The sequence below is a fragment of the Oncorhynchus mykiss genome, chromosome 30, assembly GCF_013265735.2.
Source record: "Oncorhynchus mykiss isolate Arlee chromosome 30, USDA_OmykA_1.1, whole genome shotgun sequence".
In the NCBI taxonomy this organism is placed as follows: domain Eukaryota; kingdom Metazoa; phylum Chordata; class Actinopteri; order Salmoniformes; family Salmonidae; genus Oncorhynchus; species Oncorhynchus mykiss.
Window position 1 is genome coordinate 28,554,858 of NC_050570.1, and position 24,758 is coordinate 28,579,615.

At 44.2% G+C, this 24,758-nt stretch overlaps 1 protein-coding gene across 1 annotated transcript; it reads left to right on the forward strand.

Moving 5' to 3' along the window:
- The first annotated feature begins 525 nt into the window (after positions 1-525).
- Positions 526-21,785, forward strand: pdgfra (platelet-derived growth factor receptor, alpha polypeptide). Its single transcript, XM_021599407.2, has 28 exons — positions 526-822; positions 4,288-4,366; positions 4,721-5,005; positions 5,121-5,384; positions 5,767-5,897; positions 7,181-7,343; positions 7,814-8,006; positions 8,121-8,236; positions 8,410-8,709; positions 8,804-9,204; positions 9,332-9,500; positions 9,628-9,817; positions 10,139-10,254; positions 10,466-10,592; positions 10,900-11,096; positions 11,772-11,866; positions 12,012-12,144; positions 12,575-12,679; positions 13,112-13,222; positions 13,525-13,678; positions 15,584-15,741; positions 16,105-16,220; positions 16,945-17,067; positions 17,250-17,361; positions 17,515-17,614; positions 17,830-17,935; positions 19,162-19,397; positions 19,825-21,785. Exons 2-28 carry the CDS (start codon positions 4,309-4,311, stop codon positions 19,964-19,966), a joined length of 4,401 nt encoding a protein of 1,466 aa, XP_021455082.1. The 5' UTR covers positions 526-822; positions 4,288-4,308; the 3' UTR covers positions 19,967-21,785.
- The last annotated feature ends 2,973 nt before the right edge of the window (positions 21,786-24,758 follow it).

Below are 24,758 nucleotides of genomic sequence, written 5' to 3' on the forward strand. Positions count from 1 at the left end.
GAGATTTGAGTTGTGTAGTTCATGGTGTTGGAGCGCCCCCTATGCGCTATGGAGGCTTGGACACTCATGTTTCCAAGTTTCGGGTTTTGAAAAGTGCCGATGATCTCTAGGCTATACTAGTGTTAGACCAAAACTCTCCAAATACAACCTATTAGTATACTATTGTTACTATTTAATTAGATGTGTATGACAATCACATTTATTTGACTTATTTTAAACATAGGCCATCTTAATAATTACTAAAACAACCCTGGTCATATTTGTACATTTGAAAGTGTGTTCCCTTTGCGTCTTTGCGCAAACATCCTTAAATGTCGCTTGATAACTCAAATGTATATTGCGTGCTTTCCTTCTATAATAGTCTCTAAACCGGATTCTTATTTCTCCCCCTTTCCTACATCACTACATAGCAGAGAAATCTGACTCCCGCTCCACTCTCACTGAGAAAACAGCTAGGACTCTTATTTTGAAAGGAACTACTTGCTGGAGCGGAGTAGAGGGGGTCATTTCCTGAGTGTTATTTACTTTGAGCCAGATGATTAGTTTTTTGGGGGGAAGGATGGACTGTAACGTTGAATCAATTACAGGTCGCTGTAGCTCAAGCGCATTTGTGAGCGCGGTCGTGGACGGAGGGGTGCACATATGCTAGCTCTCAGAGTGAAGGATCGTGGCCATAGGATTACTACTACTACACTTGAGGAGAGGAGCCTTCACTGAGAGGAGCCTTCACTGAGGGGAGCCCTCACCGGAGTGATTTTATGCTCCTGATTTAATTCTACTGGGATTTATCATCGAGACGCAAAATCCAAGGGAATTTAAAAGGTTTGTATTTTAGACAAATTAGCTAATCTTTTTCAATTATGCAAACTTTAATTTTCTCAAAAATCCTATTAATTGAGATCATTTTTATATGAAAAAAATAAAAAAGTTACTAAACCACTTGTAGGCCAGTTGAATATGTCCTTTTGTGAAAATTCACAAAATAGCCTAGCTTTTTATTATGGCACAACATTGTGATTTTTTTTCCTGATAAGAAATTATTCATCATACCGGATCCAGCCATCAATATTTGGGGGCTTTCATTATCCTAATTTCGCTACGAGGAAACATTTCACAAAACGTGTTTAAACTTTGAAGATGCATTAGCTTGCAGGCTATGTGTTACTTCTTTCTGCATTGAACGGGATTCAGTTTTCCATGCAACATATGGTCTCACCCCCGGATGCGGAGCGGAGAAATGTTGCTAACTCGACTGGATAAAAGCGCTCGATTTCGGCCTTACTGCTGGAGGTGTCACCTCGAGAACTGAGCCTCCATTGTGGGATTGCGCTGCCTGCCCTCTCATCTAATGGGAAACACATTGGAAATTGGATTTCAAGTTATTTTCGTTTCTGCGCTTGGAATGTGTGGAATTAAATGGAATAATGTGCATTGGGATTTGCTTTCTGAGATGGGAAACAGGCTGTAGCCGATCGGATTTTAAGTTAGACACAAGAGTCATTTTGTGACCCACTACAAAAAAAAAGTAGGGTAAGGGGGACCCCATTCCTGGTTGGATGTAATTTCAGTGCGCCAGACAACAAAATGCAAAAAGCCTACACGCGTATTGTCACCAAGAAAAGTATTCATAATTAGATCATAATTGAATGATGCATTATATTTCTTAAGATTTAAATAATTGAGTTGAGCGCTGCACGAAAGCCAAATTTCGAATAGATAGAACAGTTAAAGTTTTTCATCAGTGAAACTCACTGCCTTGCTTGCCTCAATGACCCTCTTCATTTCGAAATGCTATCTTTATAAATCTCTCTGCTATATTCCCATGGAAATCAATTCTGCACACGTGGGATTGCATTTAACAGTTTAAGTGTCTGTGGAGGACAGTGAGCTGAACATCCCTCCCTCAGCTGTTGCTCCAAAGTGTCAAGCCCAGAACGGCGCGTTTGGTAGGCTGCACATTTGTTGGGACTGTACTGTTGGTGGGGGTGAGGAAAATAGGGGAGAGGAGAACCAGCGGACAAGCGGTACATTTGCACAACAGGCTGGATAGGAAATGTCCTGCACCAACGATGTGCGCAAAAGTGTCGAAGTATATTAGTCAGGATTCTCACGCTAATGTTTGTCTTACAGACTTATCTTCAGGGAGGGCTCTTAATTACAGGCTCTCTAACCCTGGGTTTGATTTGCCAGTCATAATTAGCCAGTCCGGGATGAGACAGAGCGGATTCGCACAAACAACTCTCTTACAGTCAAAGTAGCAGCAAACTGTTATAAGACAAAAGGGATTTTGATAATGGATACAAAAATAATGTAGACTATTTTAATCGCCCCAATGGGAGAATAGAACAATTAGTAGATAGTTTAAAACAATTATCCTATAGTCACAAATGTGTTTAAAACAAATAATAGATTAGAGTAAAACTGGTAGACTGCATTCATGTTTCCAATGTTTTCAGCGTTGAGCGCGCGCCTCTGCTTGGAGTTGCGTCTGTCTCTGATCATTTGCTGATGGAATTCAGGGTCCAAAATATCACAGACAGACAGACAGATAACACACAGACCAGGAAAATGTCTGTTGACCAGAACATGACCAAACGGCAAACTAGATTAAACCTAGATTAGTTATTTAACAGCTCAAAAACGTATGTTGGTCGAGTTGCTTGGTTTACAAACCAACACTGAAAAAAATAAAGGTTCTTAAATGGTTCTTCCTCAGCTCTTAAGGTTCCTTGGATAACTCTTGCACGATAAATAACCTTTGACTTAAGTGTGGGGTTCTTGACGTGGCATCTACAGTTCTTTGGAATTCTAAAATGTTATTTAAATGTACTGAAGCCTGCAGATGTGTCCCTTTCATAGCACACAGACAATTGTTAACTAGTGTTGATTTGTCAGTGTAACATTCCTAGTGTTGATTCACGAGTTACATTAACACTGTAAAGGGTTAACTTAACATTCAGTGGCGTAAAAGAAGCCCAGTGTTGGCGTTAACAATACAGAGTTGAACCAAAACCACAGGCATCATTATCATATTTCCCAGCATACTATATTGCAGGTTAATTTTTCAAATGGTTTGCTTCAGTATCTATGTTTTTGCATGTACATTGATTGATTTATGAATCTTATTCTACTCAAATATGAATAACATACATTTTTCTAAATTATTCTAATCTGTTACTTGGATTTATTACGCCCGTTACTGAAATGGTTGTTCCAGTTTTAGATGTAGTAGTCTATCCAACCCTAGCAGTCATAAAATAAAAAAAAGTTAGATATTACAGTTCTGTCTGTATTCTAATAGGAATTACACATCTCTTTGCAAGGCATCATGATGTAACATGCAGGCCTGATGCAGCCTCTAAACTAAGAGCTTTAGACTACTGTGTTAGGGCAAATCTAGGCCCTCTAAAGAAGGCCTTATGAATATTAATTATCTTAACTATTACAATTTTAATGATAACATAGTCACTTAGGATCTCAATTAGTAAAAGCCACAGTACTGAACATGAATGAATTCAACAACCATGTCTCTGTCACTAGCAAACACATTCATGGGTGGTACTGGTAACTCTAAAATTCACTTGAAAGGCTAGGGTGCTAGATTAGGCAGGTAAATCAATCAAATTGAAAATAGAGAAGGCCAGATATAAAACTTCAAAGCAATAAGAAGAGAAGGAGCACACAATTTCTGTAGTTCTATATAGCCTAATGCACATCCAACTCATGTTGCTGCTACTAATGTGCATTGTATGGAGAAGACAAATACAGTCTGCAAGTTTGTAGCCTACCTAGCCACAGAAATATAATATTCCTTTTGAGGGGACTAGATGACATGGAACAAAGGAACTTTCCTGCTGGAGAAAGAATTTACAGCCAGAAGATGCCTGATGCAAGCAAAACATGTACTATGTCGCCCCCTAGCGACTTCAGTGCCTGATTTTTTTTTTTTTACCTTGGCCCCTATGCTATTCAACCATATCCAACGTTTTATTGAACATCTCCCAAGAACAAACCAGCGTAATCATTGACTCATTGTGCCATTTACAAGACCTGGCATGCCACAGTTACAACTGGAGAAAGGAGAAGGACAGCCAGTCTAAATGCTGTGCTGGAGCAATAAAAGTCCACCTATTGATTTTTAATTGAGCAAATTGCAATGTTTTCCAAAAAGACATAGGTATCTTCTACCATGAGTCAATGTATTTTCTCTTCGCTTAGGCTGATACTTTTGTTTTTGCAACATCTGGTGGAACCATGTTTGACCTGCCTGTGTTTCTACTCTTCCAGCTGAATTAACCATCCGTGACCATGGATGAAATGAAGACATGTCTCATCATTGGGGTGGTCTTGTTTGGATTGTTATCGGGTAAGAAGCTCATTTAAATAAGTAAAAACCTTTCTATCACCTGGGGGTGTATTCATTAAAACATTTACTCCAAAAGGAAAATGTTTTGCAACGAAAACTAGAGTTTATATTGGACAAATTCAGGTAGATCCCTCCTCATTTTGTTTTCCGTTTGATCTGTTTGCTTCCATTTGGTTAAACGGTTTCTGTTCCAAGATGTAATGAATACACCCCTGGGTGTGTTCATTTAGTCAGATTCCGTTGCGAAACAAAACAACCTGCCTTTTAGTTTTAGTTTTATCACTGTTAAAAACCTTTATGTTTTTGTATTGATTACCCTATGGACGCTCAGTGAACTGTTGCGCTTTCCTTTAGTTACCTGCGGACTGACGCCACCGACCATTGTATCAACTGAAGATGAGTTTGTTCTCGAGCCACTCTCCGTTTTCAACATCAGCTGCACTAGTAAAAGGAACGTTGCTTGGGTCGAGCCCTTACCGGTCAACACATTCGTTTTGCCTGGATATTACACTGCCACGCTCTTCATCTATAACGCTTCCGTGACACACACCGGATATTACATCTGCAAATACCAAGACGAAGAGGGCGATGAAGAGGATGATGAAGACAATGAGGCAGTCATATACGTTTTTGTCCCAGGTAAATTTGGTGGGAAAGGTTGTCATTTCCATGCACCATCACTTTATTCCGTTCTATTCTACTTCCCATAGCTTGCAGTTTTTTTGACCGAACAAACTTGTTTTGCCTTGTGCAGATCCCAAGGTTCCGTTCGTGCCCGAGGAGCCAGGTAGCATGGTAGTTCTAGTCTATCCTGGTGAAACCATCATCCCATGCAGGGTGTCAGACCCTCGATCCCCGGTGGTCCTAAAGAGTGCTCCCAGTGGAGTAGAGGTGGACGCTGCTTATGACAACAAGATCGGCTTCATTGGCAACCTGGACGCTGGACTCTACGTCTGTGAGACCATCGTGAACGGCGTGACAACGACCAGTGACATCTACACCGTGAAGGACAACAAACGTAAGTCCAGATGTGGATGATTTGGCTGCGCTGCTTAGTTTTCATATCACATTGGTTGTATGTTCACATGGCTATAAGCCGCTTTGGATAAAAACATATATTTAAAAAAAACTGTCTTTGTGAGAGAGAGAGATCTGACTGCATTGAATAAATGACATCATGTCATTAGGACCAGGGGAGATGACTTCACATGGTTGTTGTCAGACAGACGGAGAGAGTGTGATGGCATCAGCCTGCAGTGAACTCTGAGAGGGGGATGACCTCATGGCTGTCAGGGGGAGCAGTTGACCATGCAGGGACCTGTAGATGACCATATTGTCCCTGTTGACTGTATTGTTCCTGTTGACCATATTGTTCCTCCCTCCCGTGGTGGTCTGTACAGTGATGGAGGACTTCCACGTGGAGGTGAAGGCCAGCGAGGAGGCAGTGAGACTGGGGGAACCCTTCAACATCACCTGTGTGGCACCTCCAGGACTGCCCTACCAGCAGCAGTGGCTTCACCCCATGAAACAGGCAAGGGCCTTATCCCTCTCTCCGTCTCACTCTGTCTCTCTGTCTGTCAGTGTTTGTCACTCCTCCCACACCCTCCCTCTTTCCTCTACTTCCTCTCCCGTGTTGGCCTCCTCTCTTGCCTCCCTTTTAATAATATCTATATCTCCTTGTCGTCCTTTCTCCATAGCCCACTTCTCTTCCCTTCTTAGTATGTCTCCTTCTGTCTCTCGATCCAGCTCTCCTTCTCTCTTTCCATCCTTTATCCCTCTTGGTGTCACTACGTCTGATTCATCTCCCCAGTCTTCTTGTAGTGATGAATGGCTTGGGCTCAGGCACAGTGTGTGTCCGCGTAACATAACTCTGAGGATGGATGGGCCTTAGTTGTTAAAGGTATGTGTCACTAAGTACAGCTGTATCTCAGCGCCGTGTCCATTACCAGGGCTGGAGCCAAATGGTGCATCATGGTAGTATAACCCCAGTCAGACAGAGGGAAGGAGTGAGACAGTTGTTTGTTAAAAAACAGGGCAAATGGGTAGAAGCAAGAAGGAAGTTCAAAGGAGAGGGGAAACAGTGAATCACGTGACCTCTGTGACCTCTGGATGTGTAGAGCAGACATGCGCCCCACCTCCTCGTAACCCCAGTGAACGTAGGATGTGTGTGGATGTGTTTGAGCATTGAGTGTGTGTTAGGTCAATGGCATGTTTTATATGAGGTAATGAGAGTGTGTCCATTCGTGTGTATAGTCGTGCGTCATTTAGTTCATTTAAGTTTGTGTGCCAGTGTATATGATAGTAGTATGGGTAGTGGATAGAGACTTTGTCTGAAGTGTCTATGTTGATTAAAATGTGCGTTGTCACCGCCGTCTTTGTGTGCACTGTTACGGTAATCCCGGCATGGCATTGTGACAGAGCGTCTGTTTTAGTGGTGGGATTACTCCAAGCCCTTTTCCAGAGACAGTTAAGGTAACTAGAACTCAGGACTTCTGACTCTTGGCTTTAGTCTCAGTTGCAATTACAGGCTTTTAAAAGTCTTGGGTCCTGATTTATCTCCTGTGGACCAGCACGTGTTTTAACCATCAGCTCACAGACAGACAGAGAGACATGCTGCTCTGACATGCAGAATTAAACACTAAAACCTGTAAAAAGGCGGATAAGAGTATAGAGACAATATATTTTATTTCCTAAATACGAGGATAGACGGTGTGTGTGTGTGTGTGTGTGTGTGTGTGTGTGTGTGTGTGTATGTGTGCATGTGTTTGTGTCTACAGTGGTTTTAATCTCCTGTCCTCTTGTTCCTCTATCTAGGCTGTGGATGCAGTCCAGTTGAAGCAGGCTCTGCCTGATAGAGTGGTCTACACCCTCAGTATCCCAGCAGCCTCCTCTCAGGACAGTGGGGTGTATGAGTGCTCTATCACCAACAACTTCAGTGGAGAGATCAGAGCCAACATGGTGGCTGTCACTGTCTTTGGTACGCTCGCTCGTCCTTATGGCCAATTCAAATTGTTATTGGAAAAATACGAGAGATGTTTATCGCCAGTCAAAGCATGCATTGTAGACATTTTGTCTTAAGACATTGCCTATCCTTCAAAAACATGTCTATTTATTACCAATACCACTTAGTTGTAGATGTATTCAACTTGGTTGGAGTCTTTAAAAGTAGTCTCATTGAATTCACATGAATGCGTAGAGTTAATTCATCGTGCCGGTCAGTGTCAGTATGAGGCGCTAGAGGGAAGGGGTTCTGCAGTCTCCCCACAGTAGAGTCGAGGCACACCTCTGCTTTCATCATCAGCCCCAATGCTTTATGGGATGGCTTCAACAGATGTGTGCCAGACTTTCATTTCTCTTTTTCGGTTTCTCTTGTCCTTCCTTTGGGGTGTCCCCCCTCTATTCCTCTCTCTTTCTTCTACATCCTCTCTTTTGCACCCCTCTCTGTAGAGGAGAACTCCTTTGTGATGTTGGACCACAGTGGGATTGGAGCGGTGGAGTTTGTCAGTATGATGGAGGAGACAGAGTTCACCATCAGTATTGAAGCCTTCCCAGCTCCTAAAGTCACCTGGCTGAAAGACGGTATCGCCATCACTGAGAACAGCTACTTCCTCACCAAGACCAGACGTCTGGCGGGCAACCAGTAAGATCATAACATTTGTATATAGCAACGCCGGTGTCTGTGTGTCAGTGTGTCTTTGGAGCTCTGTGTGGTGTGTGCTGCACTGAGCTATGTGGTTCTCTGCCCATCTCTCAGCTATCAGAGCACTCTGACTCTTCGGCAGTCACTAGAGGAGGACAGTGGGAATTACACCGTCGTGGTCCTCAGCAGCGCTCACACTGCCCAGTTCTCCTTCACCCTCAAAGTGAAAGGTGAGAATAACCTCAAGCCAAATGAAAATGCACTTCTACATGTGTGTGAACGTGCATTTATGTTTCTGTGTTTTCAAATGTGTTAGCAACTGAATACGTCCGTGTGTGTGTGTGTGTGTTATCTCAGTATCGTCATAAATATGACATTATGTCTGCCTGTGTGTGTCTTCCAGAATCAGGCCCAGTACTGTTCCAGCCAGCCTCAGCGCCAGTGCTGTTCCCCCAGAGAGAGGAGTGGATTGTTCCCCTCCACACCCCCTTCACCCTGACCTGCAGGGGCGAGGCCGAGCTGGCCTGGGACACGCCCGTCTACCTATCAGAGCAGACCGAGGAGGACAACAGCGGCCTGTTCATCACCACGGTTACTGTAGAGAACGCGACAGCAGGGCACACTGGCTTCTACACCTGCTTCTACAAAGGAGGGAACTCCACTGAGGAAGGAGAGGACAGCAGCATCTACATATATGTGCCAGGTATAGGGAAGACAACACTGTGGTGCTGTATTTAAATGTGTGCTAGCAATTTGTATTATAGGAAACTTACCATGCCCTCTTCTCTCTTCCTCAGATCCAGAGGTGCCCTTCATACCCTCGCTGGTGCCCTTTGGCAACCACGTCCTGAATGGTCATGATGAGATGGAGATCCAGTGTCGTGTGTCAGACCCCGGTGCCAATGTGACCCTGGTCAACGCTGATACCCAGCAGGCCGTGCCCATGGCAGTCTACGACAGCAAGAGGGGTGCCGTGGGCTTCTTCAGCGCAGGAACCTACTTCTGTAAGGCCCTCGTCAACGGAGAGGAGCACCTCAGTGAGGAGTACATCGTCCACGGCTGGGCAGGGGGATCGGAGCTGCGTGTGGAGCTGAAGGCCCAGAAGACAGCCCTCTTGGTGGGAGACACCATCACTGTGATTTGTGTGGCCCGGGGGTCTGAGATACTGGAAGACCACTGGAAGTACCCTGGAAAACTGGTAAACAAAAGCACATACACAATTATTATTCTCTTATTGGAGAGGAAATTAATTGACTCATTTTAAAATGCATTTGTTTGTTTGATTATAAATGGGTCTAACTTGTGTGTGTCTGTGTGTGTGTCAGGCGGACCGGGGCTTGAAGTCGGTGCGTGAGAATAAGAGGGACCAGGAGATCCAGTACACATTGACTGTCCCCCAGGCCTCAGCCAAAGACAGCGGCATCTACGTCTGCTCCATCACTGACATCATCAGCAACGAGAACCAGACCAAGAAGCTGGCCATCACTGTCTATGGTACGTTTGTGTCACTGTTTATTTACCTAATAACAAGGCAATAATCTTGGTTTGTCATCTTGCTACAAGTACCTGTAACCTTTACATAATGTATTAATGGTTCTATCTCCATTTTCTGTCCTGATAGAGAGGCCATTCGTGTCGCTGCGCCCGGCGTTCAGTTCACAGGAGTCAGCAGATTTGGATGAGGTCAGACAGTTCCAGGCTGACATTGACTCCTTTCCCAGCGCTCAGGTCACATGGCTCAAAGATGGCCTCCCTCTCAACGACGTGGCGGCTGAGATAACCACCAGCCTCCGGCAGGTCAGCGAGACCAGGTGAGAAAGACTGCCACTCAACAACACCTAAATACTCGCACACTACACTCATTGGCTAATAACATGTTCTGGTCAGCAAGATCAGTTGAGACTTCCTCAGACATTATTCAACGCTGAAGAGATCGGATATACCACCGTCCTGCACACTACACTCATTGGCTAATAACATGTTCAGGTCAGCAAGATCAAGATCATGGCTATTATTAAGGTCTGGTGTTGTTGTGCGATGTTAGTGGAACTAGTCTCTCGTGACAGACTTAACAGCGTGCTCATGGTTGCCATGATTAGAGTGTAATCATACATGTTGTTTGGACTCTGTAGGTACCAGAGTGTTCTGACCCTGATTCGGGCCAAAGAGGAGGACAGTGGGAACTACACCATCAGAGTGCAGAACGGGAACCAGACCCACAGCCACAACTTCAGCCTGCAGGTCAAAGGTGAGGCAGAGGAATGCTGCAACCACTTCATTTGGATTGACCTTTATTTTACTGACTAACAGGGCTCCCATACTCCCTGAAACTCTTTCTTTTACCCACCTCTCTCTCTCGCTCCCCCTCTCTCTGTGTCTGTATGGTGGTCTGACCCCCTGTTCCCTCTGTCTGTGTCTGTATGGTGGTCTGACCCCCTGTTCCCTCTGTCTGTGTCCAGTGCCTGCAGTCATTGTGGACCTGATGGACCTCCACCATGGCTCAGCCTCAGGCCAGTCTGTAGTGTGTATCGCTGGAGGCATGCCCACTCCTAAGGTGGAGTGGTTCATCTGCAAGAACATCAAACAGTAAGAGCACACTCTCACGACCCTGCCTTCTTCCTCTTCATCTCTCCATTCTCTCTCTTTCAGTCCAACAATAGCCCGTTTTCTTTCTTAGAATTCACATACACCTACTGTACATTGTTCACCTCTACCTGGCCACTTCATATGCTACTATGCCCAATGTGACAATGTCATGGTATCATTTGGTCTCATGTCTTTACCCTTCCTTCCTTCCTTCCTTCCTTCCTTCCTTCCTTCCTTCCTTCCTTCCTTCCTTCCTTCCTTCCTTCCTTCCTTCCTTCCTTCCTTCCTTCCTTCCTACCCTGTCCAGCTGTGCCAACGACTCGTCTGAGTGGGTGCCCCTGCCTACCAACAACACGGAGATCACTGTGGAAGCGCACATCGACCAGGACAACCAGCTGGAGAGTCAGGTGATCTTTGGGCATCTGGAGAACACCTTGGCTGTTCGCTGCCTGGCCAGGAACGAGATGGCCACCGTCAGCAGGGAGGTCAAACTGGTGTCACAAGGTGAGACATACACTCACTAAGTCACACTTACCTCCTCCTTCAGTTAAACAACAAACATGGTTGGCAGAGTGTGGTGAGTAGATTTACAGTATCTTAGATTGCCATTTTGCCTGCGGTATATTTTCTTCCTCCTGTGGTCTCCTCTTTTACTAGCTAGTTTCTTCCTGTAGTTGCTTCCCTTTGTGACACTTGACATGTGATAGGCGTTGAAGAGACTTTGCTGGGCTGTCAGTGTTGAGGCAGCTGTCTGGTAAAGCTATCTGTGGTGGGTGTAGCGTGTCCCACACTGTCATTGTGCAGCTGTGTGTTAGCCTGGGAGACTTTTACTGTGAAAAGTGAATCCCCAGTAGTTTAAGCCATTTGGCCCCTCCAGCTGTGCCCCCCTCCCCAACCCTGCCCATCTCCTTAATCCCTTCAACACACCGTTTGAGGCCCCACTGGCTTGGCTGATTGGGTGTGAGACTGCATGCTGAACTATACCATTTAAATAGGGTACTTGGATTGCCATGTTGAAGGTCTTCATATTTGACCTCATTTGGGGTTTTTCAATTCATCAAACTAACATTCCCATATTGACTTACATTGATTTCTCCATGTTATTTTTGTTCTCTGTGGCATTCTCCATGTTGTGCTCTCCATCTCATGTGTGTGTGTGGTGGTTCTCTTCCTGAACAGACCCTCACTCAGAGCTGACTGTAGCTGCTGCTGCCCTGGTGCTGCTGGTCTTTGTCATCATCTCACTCATTGTTCTGGTCATTATCTGGAAACAGGTACAGCAGATGATCAATGCCCCTCACACACAAACACAAACCCATCCACCCACCCACTCACTCACTCACTCACTCACTCATCTACACTGTAAGTGTCCTAGAGCCTTAGGTACTGATCTGTTTTGCTACGTCCTCTGTCCTCCAGAAGCCTCGCTATGAGATCCGTTGGAGGGTGATAGAGTCAGTGAGCCCTGATGGTCATGAGTACATCTACGTGGACCCCATGCAGCTACCCTATGACTCCAGATGGGAGTTCTCTCGCGATGGGCTCGTACTGGGTGAGCCGTCTGCACTGCTTCCTCTGTGGTCCTGTTGTGGTCCTGTTCTTGTCAGAGTGTCACATCACCACGTTCGGGTGGTCAGAGGTTCACAGCACCATGGTCTGATGGTCGTGTTCTGGTCAGGCTGTGGTCTGGATGTCTCCCTCTGGCCTTTGAAGTGAAGATGTGATAAGGCCATCTGGCCTGGCAGACAGGGGTGGCTGGGACGTGCTGCCTAGGGTTTGGGTTGTGACTCACTGATCAAAGAGAATCTCAACCACTGGGGACCTGGGGAAGTCACTGATGAGAGGGCAGAGGCAGACGTGTGTACGTGTGTTTTTGTCTGTCTGTGTGTGTGTGTGTGTGTCTGTGTGTGTGTTTGCTTGCCTGTCTTGGTTTGTGTATTTGTTTACACTCCATGTTAACTGATTGTATGCCATGACCGCAGGACGTATCCTGGGCTCTGGGGCGTTTGGGAAGGTGGTGGAGGGAACCGCATACGGACTCAGCCGCTCCCAGCCCGTCATGAAGGTGGCCGTGAAGATGCTGAAACGTGAGTTGACCACAGACAGCTATACAGAGAGCTATAGAGAGGATCATTAAGGCCTGTGGAGATTGCCTGGAGAGAGCTGTGTCCTTGAACACCATCAGAGTCACAACAATACCTTAAGGCTCAGACACACCGGTAGTCTTTCCCGGCCGAGAGTACTTAGCAACTCTGAACGGAGTGCCGGCCGTAATTTGTAAACTGAGTGCAAACCGATTCTACACGTAGAATCACATGAAAATGTTGTCAGTCAGACCTCCATCAGCGGGTGGTCCATAAAACACACACATCTGCACTGCAGATCCACATTCGGTGCGGTGTGCGTGCTCCCTTACGTTGTGATCGATGAAACAATTGCAGGCATTGATGGGTGTTGTTGATTGATTTGTGTGTGATGGACTGATAGTTGTGGTGTGATTGATTTGTTTCTCGTTGCAGCCACGGCCCGCTCCAGTGAGAAACAGGCCCTGATGTCAGAGCTGAAGATTATGACTCACCTGGGCCCTCACCTCAACATCGTCAACCTGCTTGGGGCCTGTACCAAGTCAGGTGACTACACATGCACAAATGAACGCACACACATATGCGCATAGGCACGCATGCGCACGCACACACACACACACACACACACACACACACACACACACACACACACACACAGTTTTGATAGCCAAGAAGGGAAGTTGCCATTTCTCTCTGAGCCGATGGTGGATGTGGTATTTTAATAGGATTTTTATGAGTGTAAAAGCTTGCCCTCTTGACGTTGCTTTTAGCCTTTACGAGCCTCTGATAAGACTAGCCAGCAGACTGACGCCTGTGTCTCTATCTCTTTGTTCTGTTCCCATTCCCAGGCCCCACCTACATCATCACTGAGTATTGCTTCTATGGAGACCTTGTCAACTACCTGCACAAGAACAGAGAAAACTTTGTCAGCGTGCACCCAGAGAAGACCAAGAAAGACCTGGACATCTTTGGCATCAACCCTGCAGACGAGAGCAGCAGGAGGTAAAGAGACATCCCAGCTAGCACATTTGGTTCCTTGGAAGTTGTGACAACCTACTTTTTTGGTTTCGCATTGGTTCTGGGAACTGGTAAAACTGAATGTTTTTTTAAATGTTCTGAGAAAGGAAAGTGAACATTTAGACAGTTCTGGGAATGTAGATTTTTAAGTTGCAGGGAGGTTCTGAGAACATTTTACTGTGATTCCCTGAAAGTTTTCCTGGGAGATTTTATTAACGTTCTGAGAACGTAAATTAGAGGTTATTTGAAGGTAATTAAATCATGTTCTGAGAACATGTTTCAATAAGAATTAATAACCTTGCTAGCTTAGGTTAACAGTTTTGAACAGATAAGACACATGGAAATTAATTTGCTTAGGCATTAATCATGGAAACACATAAAAATGTTTATTGTGGCACGGCGTCAGTGAGATTCAAACCTATGATCTTGTGTGTTTTGTCCATGGAATTAGTCACTGCGGGAGCAAACCGATCCCATTTCAAAGGAAACAAACACTCATTAAGATTAGGTGTGGCCAATTAGTTGGCGGGCCAACACTCCTGAGCACAGAGGACAGAGAGAGTCTTGTTGACGCTAAGATTGGAATGTCTATGTTTTAAATAACACTCTTAGAATGTCTATGTTTTAAATAACACTCTTAGAATGTCTATGTTTTAAATAACACTCTTAGAATGTCTATGTTTTAAATAACACTCTTAGAATGTCTATGTTTTAAATAACACTCTTAGAATGTCTATGTTTTAAATAACACTCTTAGAATGTCTATGTTTTAAATAACACTCTTAGAATGTCTATGTTTTAAATAACACTCTTAGAATGTCTATGTTTTAAATAACACTCTTAGAATGTCTATGTTTTAAATAACACTCTTAGAATGTCTATGTTTTAAATAACACTCTTAGAATGTCTATGTTTTAAATAACACTCTTAGAATGTTCTTTGAACGTTACTAATGTTTTCTTGTGTTTTTTTCTGGAACATTTTCTTAATGTTCAGAGAACATGACTTTAAATATAATCACGAGGAAACCTGCAGAAAACATTATATTGAATAACTGAAATTCTCACAGAAGAACATTGTTTATTAACATTCTCTGAACAATTTCAGAACATCACTTTAAATAGAACCATGATGAAACCTGTAGGAAATGTTATGATGAAGTACTGAAATTCCCACTTAAGAAACATATGGTTCTCAGAATGTTATGTGCTAGCTGGGTATCCTGCACCATTCCCAGAAGGTTGTATGCAACTTAATGATAGGACAACCACACTCTCAACCAAGCTCTAAAAATCATATGGTTCTCAGAACATTGTGTGCTAGCTGGGCTATAGGATTGGGCTCCGAAAACATACACAGGAGCGCACACTCACACACAGGCCAGGAAACACAGACACACACACCCACCCCTCTGTCGTGTGTCCCCCTCTTCAGTTGCTCCTCCTTTACCCCACTCAGTCATTCTGTCTCATTGACGCAGCACTTTACTGCACTCACTCAGTAACATAACGTAACCCTACCCCAGGCTTCCTCATGGCTGAGGGGGTTGTCTGGCGTCTTCCACTAATCAAATCTGTGTCTGAAGTGGTACTCGGCTTTCAGGCTAATCACATTACTCTTGTTTGGTACCTGTTAATGGTCTCTGTCCAGCTCCTCTCTGTTTGCTGATCTGTGTTGACGGATGACTCACAATGACCACATTTCAGAGTGTGACCACACCACTATTTAATCTCAACCACCCTGACCATCAACCACACCCTCTATGTAGGGAACCTCACAACATACAGTAAACTGGGCCTTCTTAGAGAACCAATGGCGACTCTAACATGTCTGTTGTTGGTCTCCTCCCGACCTCCCCTTCTCCCTCTCTCCCTCCCTGTCGCCATGCAGCTATGTGATCCTGTCCTTTGAGAGTGGTAAAGGGGACTACATGGACATGAAGCAGGCAGACACCACACAGTACGTGCCCATGCTGGAGATGAGTGACGCCTCCAAGTACTCCGACATCCAGAGGTCCGAATACAACCACCCGCCATCACAGAAGGGTGGTGAGTACACAGTCTGACAGCCTCCTTCTCTTCCCTTTTGCTCTTCCTCTCTTAATCTAACTCTCCTTGCCCTCTCGCTGTGTGGCTTGGCTGCGTTGGCTGAAGTGCAGGGTTTAAGTCAGTGCTGGTTGTGTTGAGGGGTCCACCCTTCTCAGTATGTAGGCCTGCCTGGGCCGGCCTGTAATCATATAGAGCGGGTAATTGTAGCACACATAATAATGCATCGTTCTCCCTGCCATTAGGAATAAACGGGTTACAGCAACCAGTTCTATATTTACATGCACATAAACATACAAACACTTTATTCACTCACTCATAGACCGACTGAAGCTAAATGGGTTTGTGTGTGTTTTCCTGATCCAGATAGTGAGATGGACAACATGCTGTCAGGGGATGGTAACGAGGGCCTCAGCACCACAGACCTGCTCAGCTTCACCTACCAGGTGGCCAGAGGCATGGAGTTCCTATCCTCTAAGAACGTGAGTGACCAAAGGCTGGGAATGATTGTAGATCAGAGGGGACTGGTAACATGATGTTAGTTCAGTGCGGTGGGCTGGGGAGGATGTCATACAATAGAATAGCTACCCAACAGACAGGTGATGATATCAACTAGAGACACAGAGGTGAGGCTAGGAAACCATATCCATCTTTTAACAGTATGACTTAGCAACTAAAGAAGGAAGTGGTGGCGACATGATTCCATTGGCTTAGGAGAAGCTGGTGCCACTGGCAAGCTGGTTCTGTCCTCTCTGTTGGTACACAGCAGGGAGTGGGTCGGTTGCCACGTCAACCCTGTACATTTCAGGGGTAACCACGGTAATGATGGCAGGCAGGTTGTGGGCTGCTGTTGTGCTTGATGACAGCTGTGAAAGCCAAGAGGTTGGCTAAATCAGGGGTTGTGTGATAAGCGGCCCTATGAAGGCTGAGCTCACTGCTCAGGAGACAGGCCAGGTCTTTATATAGAACACCCAGTAGGCTGGAATTACACTGAGTACAAAGCAGTTATAAGCTCCTCATAACAGCCTCCTAGTTATTATCCTTGAATATACTCTGGGCCGGAGTGGTCAGTCAAGGCCGTGTCTTAGGCTGGCTTGTTGATATAAAGCCACCCTGTAAAACACAAGGAGGTAAGAGAGAATGAAAGGAAAGAATGTGTGTTCTGATTGAATTGAGATTAATGAAACGCTGAATTTTGCGGTGTAGTGTGTGCATCGGGACCTGGCTGCCAGGAATGTCCTGCTCTCTCAGGGGAAGATTGTAAAGATCTGTGACTTTGGCCTGGCCAGAGACATCATGCACGACAACAACTACGTCTCCAAAGGCAGCGTGAGTTTTCCTCTGGCACGAACGATACTGGCTGTTTGTGTCCCCTGATGAACTTAGACGTGTATCTGTGAAGGTGGTTTGTCCCCTGCTTGTTCATGTTAGCACTCCATTATGGTCCACTAATTGTAGTGTCTGTTATACGCGTGCAGTGTGTTTGATCCATCTGCGCTCTGTGACCACAGACCTTCCTGCCAGTGAAGTGGATGGCTCCGGAGAGTATCTTTGACAACATGTACACCACCCTCAGTGACGTCTGGTCCTATGGCATCCTCCTCTGGGAGATCTTCTCTCTAGGTGAAACTCAGCTGACCCCTGACCTTTTTCAGTGACACATTAACAACAGCGTGTTAGGGAGACGGCTGACTCCAGATCAGTGTGTAGATACAGTGTGTTGACAGTGATATGGGTGTTTGCTGGTGTACTGATGGCAGTGTGTTTGTGTTAAAGGTGGCACCCCATACCCAGGGATGGTAGTGGACTCCAGCTTCTACAACAAGATCAAGAGTGGCTACAGGATGGCCAAACCTGAGCATGCCCCCACTGATGTGTATGTACATATATTTTTATATATAATAATTACATGTTGTGCTGTGTACATTATTATGCCAAAACACTATTTGAAACTACTATGGAAGGCTATGTACTACTGCTGTAAAAGTCGAACGCACAGTACTAAACTGTGATGTACAATGCCATGGCTGTTCCTCCCTGCACTGTTTGTCCTGTTCTATCTGTTCAACTAGTGTGTTTTCCCTCCTCCAGGTATGAGATGATGATGAAGTGTTGGAATAGTGAGCCTGAGAAGAGGCCTTCCTTCTTCAGCCTGAGTGAGAGCGTGGCCTCACTGCTGCCTTCCGGCTACAAGAGGGTGGGTGTCTCTACTGTATGACCTCTGACCTAACGGCCTCTAACAGGGTTCCTCACACCTGCTTTCTAATCTCCCTCTCCTTTTCATTTCTGACCCTGACCGATGACGTTTGGACCTACTCTTCACTCCTATAATTTATTTTCCTTTCTATCAGTCTCATCCCTCTTTTACCTTTCCTGACCAATCCTATTTTTCACCAGGAGCGGAGTAAGTGTGTCAACCATCCTCTTTCTCCTCCCCCTAGCATTGGGTCATGTTATAGTTCTACATTACTAATAGTGTGTAGTGTAGAAGTTCATCTAAAGCCAGGCTCACAAACTCAAACTCACAACCACTTCCCCCCAACTCTTCCAGTTGAGTGTGTTTCTGTGGGGTCTGCCAGTTGAGTGTGTTTCTGTGGGCTCTGCCAGTTGAGTGTGTTTCTGTGGGCTCTGCCAGTTGAGTGTGTTTCTGTGGGCTCTGCCAGTTGAGTGTGTTTCTGTGGGATCTGCCAGTTGAGTGTGTTTCTGTGGGCTCTGCCTGTTGAGTGTTTTTCTGTGGGCGCTGTGCATTTCCGCTGTGTTAAAGCCCAGCCCTGGCGGTGATTAGAATGCTAATGCTTCAGCTGGCGGTCAGTGGCCAGCCCCAACCACTGTAGTGACGCAGCAACAGCAACAGCAGCCCCAGCTCCTAGGTCTCGCCTCCGTCCACCGGCTAGGCTAACCGTAACGAGCCAATTAAACAGCACGCCACACATGGCACATCAAACCTCCTCCTCTCCTCTCCCCACTACTCTACTTTAATGGCCCAGGAGAGTGGAGGAGCTGGCTCCCATTTTAGCACCTCGGATTGGGGTTGGCTGGGCTAGGGTGGGGTGGGAAATGTGGTTCACTGTATGGGTCTCACCACCAGGCTAACAGACGGACTGAGTGAGAACAGACATACCAATGACAGCTGGTTGAACTGGTTCACGTGTTATATCAGTTTTAGGATTCATCAGATTTCTGAGTTTTGTGATTTATGAAGCCGATGCAGCTGTTTTGGATGTACTGTATGGGAGTTACCAGAGCACTAAATAACTCTGACTAGTACAGGCCAAAAGTATTGCCTTTATATGCACAGTGCTCATGGCTTTAGAAACAGCTAGCCGTATAGCAACGTTTTCTCAATGGTACTGTAGACATTCTGCTCCAATGCTACTAGATAGGTTGATGTTCATTGTGCCCTCTCTTTCTCTGATTGTGCAGTGTTTCGAGAGGGTGAACCATGAGTTCCTGAAGAGTGACCACCCGGCAGTGACCAGGGTCCAGGTGGAGAATGACGACACCTACGTTGGGATCACCTATAAGAACCAGGGCAAGTCGAAAGACAGGGAGAGTGGCTTCGACGAGCAGCGCCTCAGCTCTGACAGTGGTTACATCATCCCCCTTCCTGACCTGGACCCCCTGTCTGATGACGAGTACTGCAAGAGGAATCGCCACAGGTAGGCTACCACCTCAGTGTCAGACATGTCTATCTTCATTTCAGACCCACGGCAGGGTAGCCTAGTGGTTAGAGAGTTGGACTAGGAACCGGAAGGTTGCAAGTTCAAACAGCTGAGCTGACAGGGTACTAATCTGTCGTTCTGCCCCTGAACAGGCAGTTAACCCACTGTTCCTAGGCCGTCATTGAAAATAAGAATTTGTTCTTAACTGACTTGCCTGGTTAAATAAAGGTTAAAAAAAAAAATAATAATAAAATAAGTGGTACAGATTGATAACACTGTTTTACACCAAAACATGTGCTAGTCCTGTCTAGCAAATCCAGGAAGTGAGATGCCCGTCTTATTTAACTCACTCCTGTATACTATACTCCATTTACTCCCATTAGCTGTTTAGTAACACTAACCTGCTCCTCTCTGTCCTGTGTAGCTCTCAGACGTCTGAGGAGAGTGCCATAGAGTCGGGCTCCAGCTCCACGCTGGCCAAGAGAGAAGGAGAGACCCTGGAGGACATCACCCTATTGGATGAGATGTGTCTGGACTCAGAGCTGGTGGAGGACAGCTTTCTGTGACAGGCCTGTAGAAACCTAAAGCCTGCCAAAGAGAGGGGGATATTGGTGGGAAAGACACCTGAACATAGACCCTTAAACCACCCACTCGTCCTCGCCACCCCCTATCTCAAACCCACCTCATCCCCCGCCCCACACACCTTCAGTCCTCTTAGGAGGACAGAGAAAAACCACTTCACTGCTTGGATGAGTCTGTGGCCAGATCATGGTATGCCTTCTGTTCCCTCCTCAGAAAGCGCCCCCTGTGGGGCTGGAGGGACGTGCATAGATAGATGGATAGATGGGACACTGAGGACTCGCCACTATCCTGTGGTTACTGAGTCTCTATAGAAGGTCAGTTTTGGATGGGACTAAGTGCACATGAGGAGAACATGGAGGAAGATAGATTTTTATATAAATGTATAGAACCTTATTGTAATGGGCATTCCGAACAGCAACATAAGCAAGGATGGATGGAGGGATCAGAATGGATCAGGCGTGAAAATCAAAGACCCAGAATGAACAGCAATTTATCTCAGCCATGCAGAACCACTACAGACAGACCCACTATTTAAACCACATCACACCAGTGTCAGCAAACAGACCAGTACGAGGCCAGCTACACAACAGACAGCTTTACTTCACAACTCACCTACCTGCAGCATATGATCTATAACTACAATATATCTGATGCTGGCACAATCAGTAGTAATACTTTGATTAAAAAGCACAACATCTGGACTATGTATATGTTTTTATATGCAATTATATGGCATATGTTGTCAATCGCTAAATAAGTGCAGCAGTTCAACAAAACAAATGTAAACTTCTTATATATATATATATATATAAATATGTATATTTTTTAATACTGCGTCGAGGAAGGTGATGATATGGGTTTTAAATTAAGAATACAACTAACTTCCAAAACTAGACTCCATAGAACATAAACCATTACATAATGTAAATGATGAAATGGGAATTTGTTTATTCAAATTGTAAAATGAACTCATGCTAAGTATGAGTGACATTGAACCTGGACCAAAGTACATTTATGTGCATTAGTACAGCATGCAAGAATATGTGTTGTTTTCAAGCTTTGAGCTTATGCCATTGTAATAATAGTAATGAATTGATGTTAATAATAAACACAAAGCGTTATTCACTGCAGAAAAAAAGGAAGGGAACAAGTGAGGAAAAACACCATAGTCGTCTGATTTGACAGTTTGACAGATCTCATGCTTCTCAAAGCCAAGGAGCTGGTACATTTTCCAAATCAGAGAGGACGTTATGCATGTGTTGTTCTGATTGGTAGCAGTGATTTAGCTGATGTCGTATGTACAGCCATTTTGCTGTCCTGTACAGAGACAGAAGCACAGGTGTTGTACCAATGTTAAATACACTAGTTTTCTACACATAACGTGATGTCAGCAACATACATCATTATGTGTACGTTTAATGTTCAGTCCTGCAGTATTTCCTACCAGCTGTCCAACTGCTTTCGTCTGTCTCTACCGTCGACTGTGATGTTCTCTGTGATCACATTAAAACTGTAGCACTTTTTTTGTATTTTCCTTGTATTTGATGTGTGAAATGATTGGACTTTTTGTTGAGAGAAGGGCTTGGTTTGGCTCTGGAAGGTTTCCTCTCTATGGCAACAGCGTTGTGAATGTAGAGTGGAAGAAGTGGGGGGAAAGAGACGTATGAAGTATAATCCACGGTACAGCATCTATAATTATAGGTAGTTATCACCAATACCCGGAAGTTATCCTCATGTTTCAATGTTTCATTATGCATTATGTACATTCAGATGATTTATATTTCAATAAATGATTTAATAGTGTCTCTTGTTTGAAAATCTGTCTTTCTTTCTTTCTTTCTTTCTTTCTTTCTGTGTGTGTGACACACACACACACACCATTCTCCATGATAAAAACTGGTAAAACTAAACGATATCTTTTTATAGAGGCGGTTTATAATTATGGTTTGGTAGGTAAGATAAGGGATCAAGGGTAAGGGATCAAACTCAGAAACTGATAAGTGGTCAAGTGTTCGAGGAGAGGGTAAATTCGTTAGTAGGTGGAGGAGTATGCTTGCCTCATTACCTACTATGAGAGAGGATGCACGAGTACAGTGGGGCAAAAAGTATTTGGTCAGCCACCAATTGTGCAAGTTCTCCCACTTAAAAAGATGAGAGAGGCCTGTAATTTTCATCGGTACACTTCAACTATGACAGACAAAATGAGAAAAAAAAATCTAGAAAATCACATTGTACATTACAGGCCTCTCTCATCTTTTTAAGTGGGAGAACTTGCACAATTGGTGGCTGACTAAATACTTTTTTTCCCCACTGTATGTTTTCTCGATTGGAGAAAGCATGCACACATTTAAAAACAGTACGCTACTTATCCTTTTATCTATAAAATGTCTAGCATGACCTGCTACATTTGTTTTTATCACTTTACACATTTCATTGGGATTCCACCCCAGTAAACGTAATTTTCCTAATGATGCACTACTGGAGGAGTCTCATTTCATACAAACACATTTGTCTCCACGTTTCCTCTTCTCGCCTCCTATACAAAGACAAACTATAGACTACTAGGGCTAGGCTACACAACACAACAACCAACACACAATTCTGGTGCTACTGACATTGATGATTAATTAGCCCTGTAGTGTTGTCGTCTCCACCCCATAATAAACCCCCATGACACAATTTCATAAACAGAATACCTACACTGAATGCAGTCTCAGAGAAGGCCACTAGGTTGCATGATAATCCCAGCATAGAGTTCAGGGATAAAATCCATAGTTATAGTCATGCAGATGATGTATAATCATAAATGATTTGTGGGAGAAAAATGTTGTGTCATTTCTTATATATATATATATATATATATTGTTTTTTTAATCAAAATAATATTTCCAACAATCGGTGTTAATACCAAAGTTATTTTTCATAACTAACCAAATATATACCACAGCCTGTTGTTTCCAATGGGAGCAAATGAATCATAGTGGGCAGAACGAGCGAAGAGGTGGGCAGAGCCAAGCATGAGCTAGTGAGATCCTATTGGCGCATTCTAATTTATATTTGCATTTCTGTGATGTGCATGTGTGCAATAACTCAATTCACTCTTGCACTACTAAACAGCACACTTAAAAAAAAAACTTTGCTAAAGGGTAAAGTCTACAAAACGTAGTCCACTCTGTTCGTAACATATTCTAGTTTTGGGAACAGAAAACTGTATTGAGATCAAATATTCAATCGTTGAGACAATTTGCAGAATGTAGGCCAAAATCCGTCTATCCCCATCTTCTCCCACTGCCGGCCACTGGGCCATATTTGGTGGTGAGTGGAAATGCCAACCAGGTGGCTTCAGATTTATACATCCGGTAAAACATCTTTCTTGTTGTTCTATCTGTGTTAATACTATATGTAATGTGTGAATGTCAAGTAACTCCACCAGAGGGAGATATTCCATAAGTCATTCTTACATACAGAAAGCATCTCCAGTTTTATGCTTGAGAACCAGGGGTCTCATTTAAAAAATATGTATTTAAATTAACTGTCAGTGAATGGTCAGTTCTAAGAAAGGAGAAACCTAATTCAGAAAATGTATGTTGTGTGTCTGATGTGTGTGTGTGGTATATATTGTTTTGCCCCCCCCCCCAAAAGTATTGTTTTCAACTTTTGAACATCTCAAATTGACTTTTGTCAAATGTACTTTCCTCCATAATATTTATGTTTATGTTGTGAAGATTCCTTAGGTGCAAGAGCTGATTTGCTTGGAGCAATAAAAAAATATGATATCGCTTTGGTGCAATTTTCATAAGTACGTGTTTCATTTTCCAAACACTTAGTACAAAACCCAAAACAGATCATGAAAAAGGCAGTTGCATCAAAACTCTAAGCACATTTTCAACTGACTAAGTACAACACACAAAATCATACAATCCCCTTTTCACCAAACTTAATCTGTGTTTCATCTAGACATACATGTTTCACTTTGCAATACATGTATATATACAGTGCCTTGCGAAAGTATTCGGCCCCCTTGAACATTGTGACCTTTTGCCACATTTCAGGCTTCAAACATAAAGATATAAAACTGTATTTTTTTGTGAAGAATCAACAATAAGTGGGACACAATCATGAAGTGGAACGGCATTTATTGGATATTTCAAACTTTTTTAACAAATCAAAAACTGAAAAATTGGGCGTGCAAAATTATTCAGCCCCCTTAAGTTAATACTTTGTAGCGCCACCTTTTGCTGCGATTACAGCTGTAAGTCGCTTGGGGCATGTCTCTATCAGTTTTGCACATCGAGAGACTGACATTTTTTCCCATTCCTCCTTGCAAAACAGCTCGAGCTCAGTGAGGTTGGATGGAGAGCATCTGTGAACAGCAGTTTTCAGTTCTTTCCACAGATTCTCAATTGGATTCAGGTCTGGACTTTGACTTGGCCATTCTAACACCTGGATATGTTTATTTTTGAACCATTCCATTGTAGATTTTGCTTTATGTTTTGGATCATTGTCTTGTTGGAAGACAAATCTCCGTCCCAGTCTCAGGTCTTTTTTTCTCAGGTTTTCTTCCAGAATGGTCCTGTATTTGGCTCCATCCATCTTCCCATCAATTTAAACCATCTTCCCTGTCCCTGCTGAAGAAAAGCAGGCCCAAACCATGATGCTGCCACCACCATGTTTGACAGTGGGGATGGTGTGTTCAGCTGTGTTGCTTTTACGCCAAACATAACGTTTTGCATTGTTGCCAAAAAGTTCAATTTTGGTTTCATCTGACCAGAGCAC

What these genes read in the sequence shown, in the direction of transcription:
- pdgfra (XM_021599407.2), top strand. Translation starts at nt 4,309, where the DNA reads ATGGATGAAATGAAGACATGTCTCATCATTGGGGTGGTCTTGTTTGGA. An exon ending in CACCGTGAAGGACAACAAAC is followed by an intron (nt 5,385 to 5,766) that starts GTAAGTCCAGAT and finishes TGGTCTGTACAG; the next exon opens with TGATGGAGGACTTCCACGTG. An exon ending in GCAGACGAGAGCAGCAGGAG is followed by an intron (nt 13,679 to 15,583) that starts GTAAAGAGACAT and finishes GTCGCCATGCAG; the next exon opens with CTATGTGATCCTGTCCTTTG.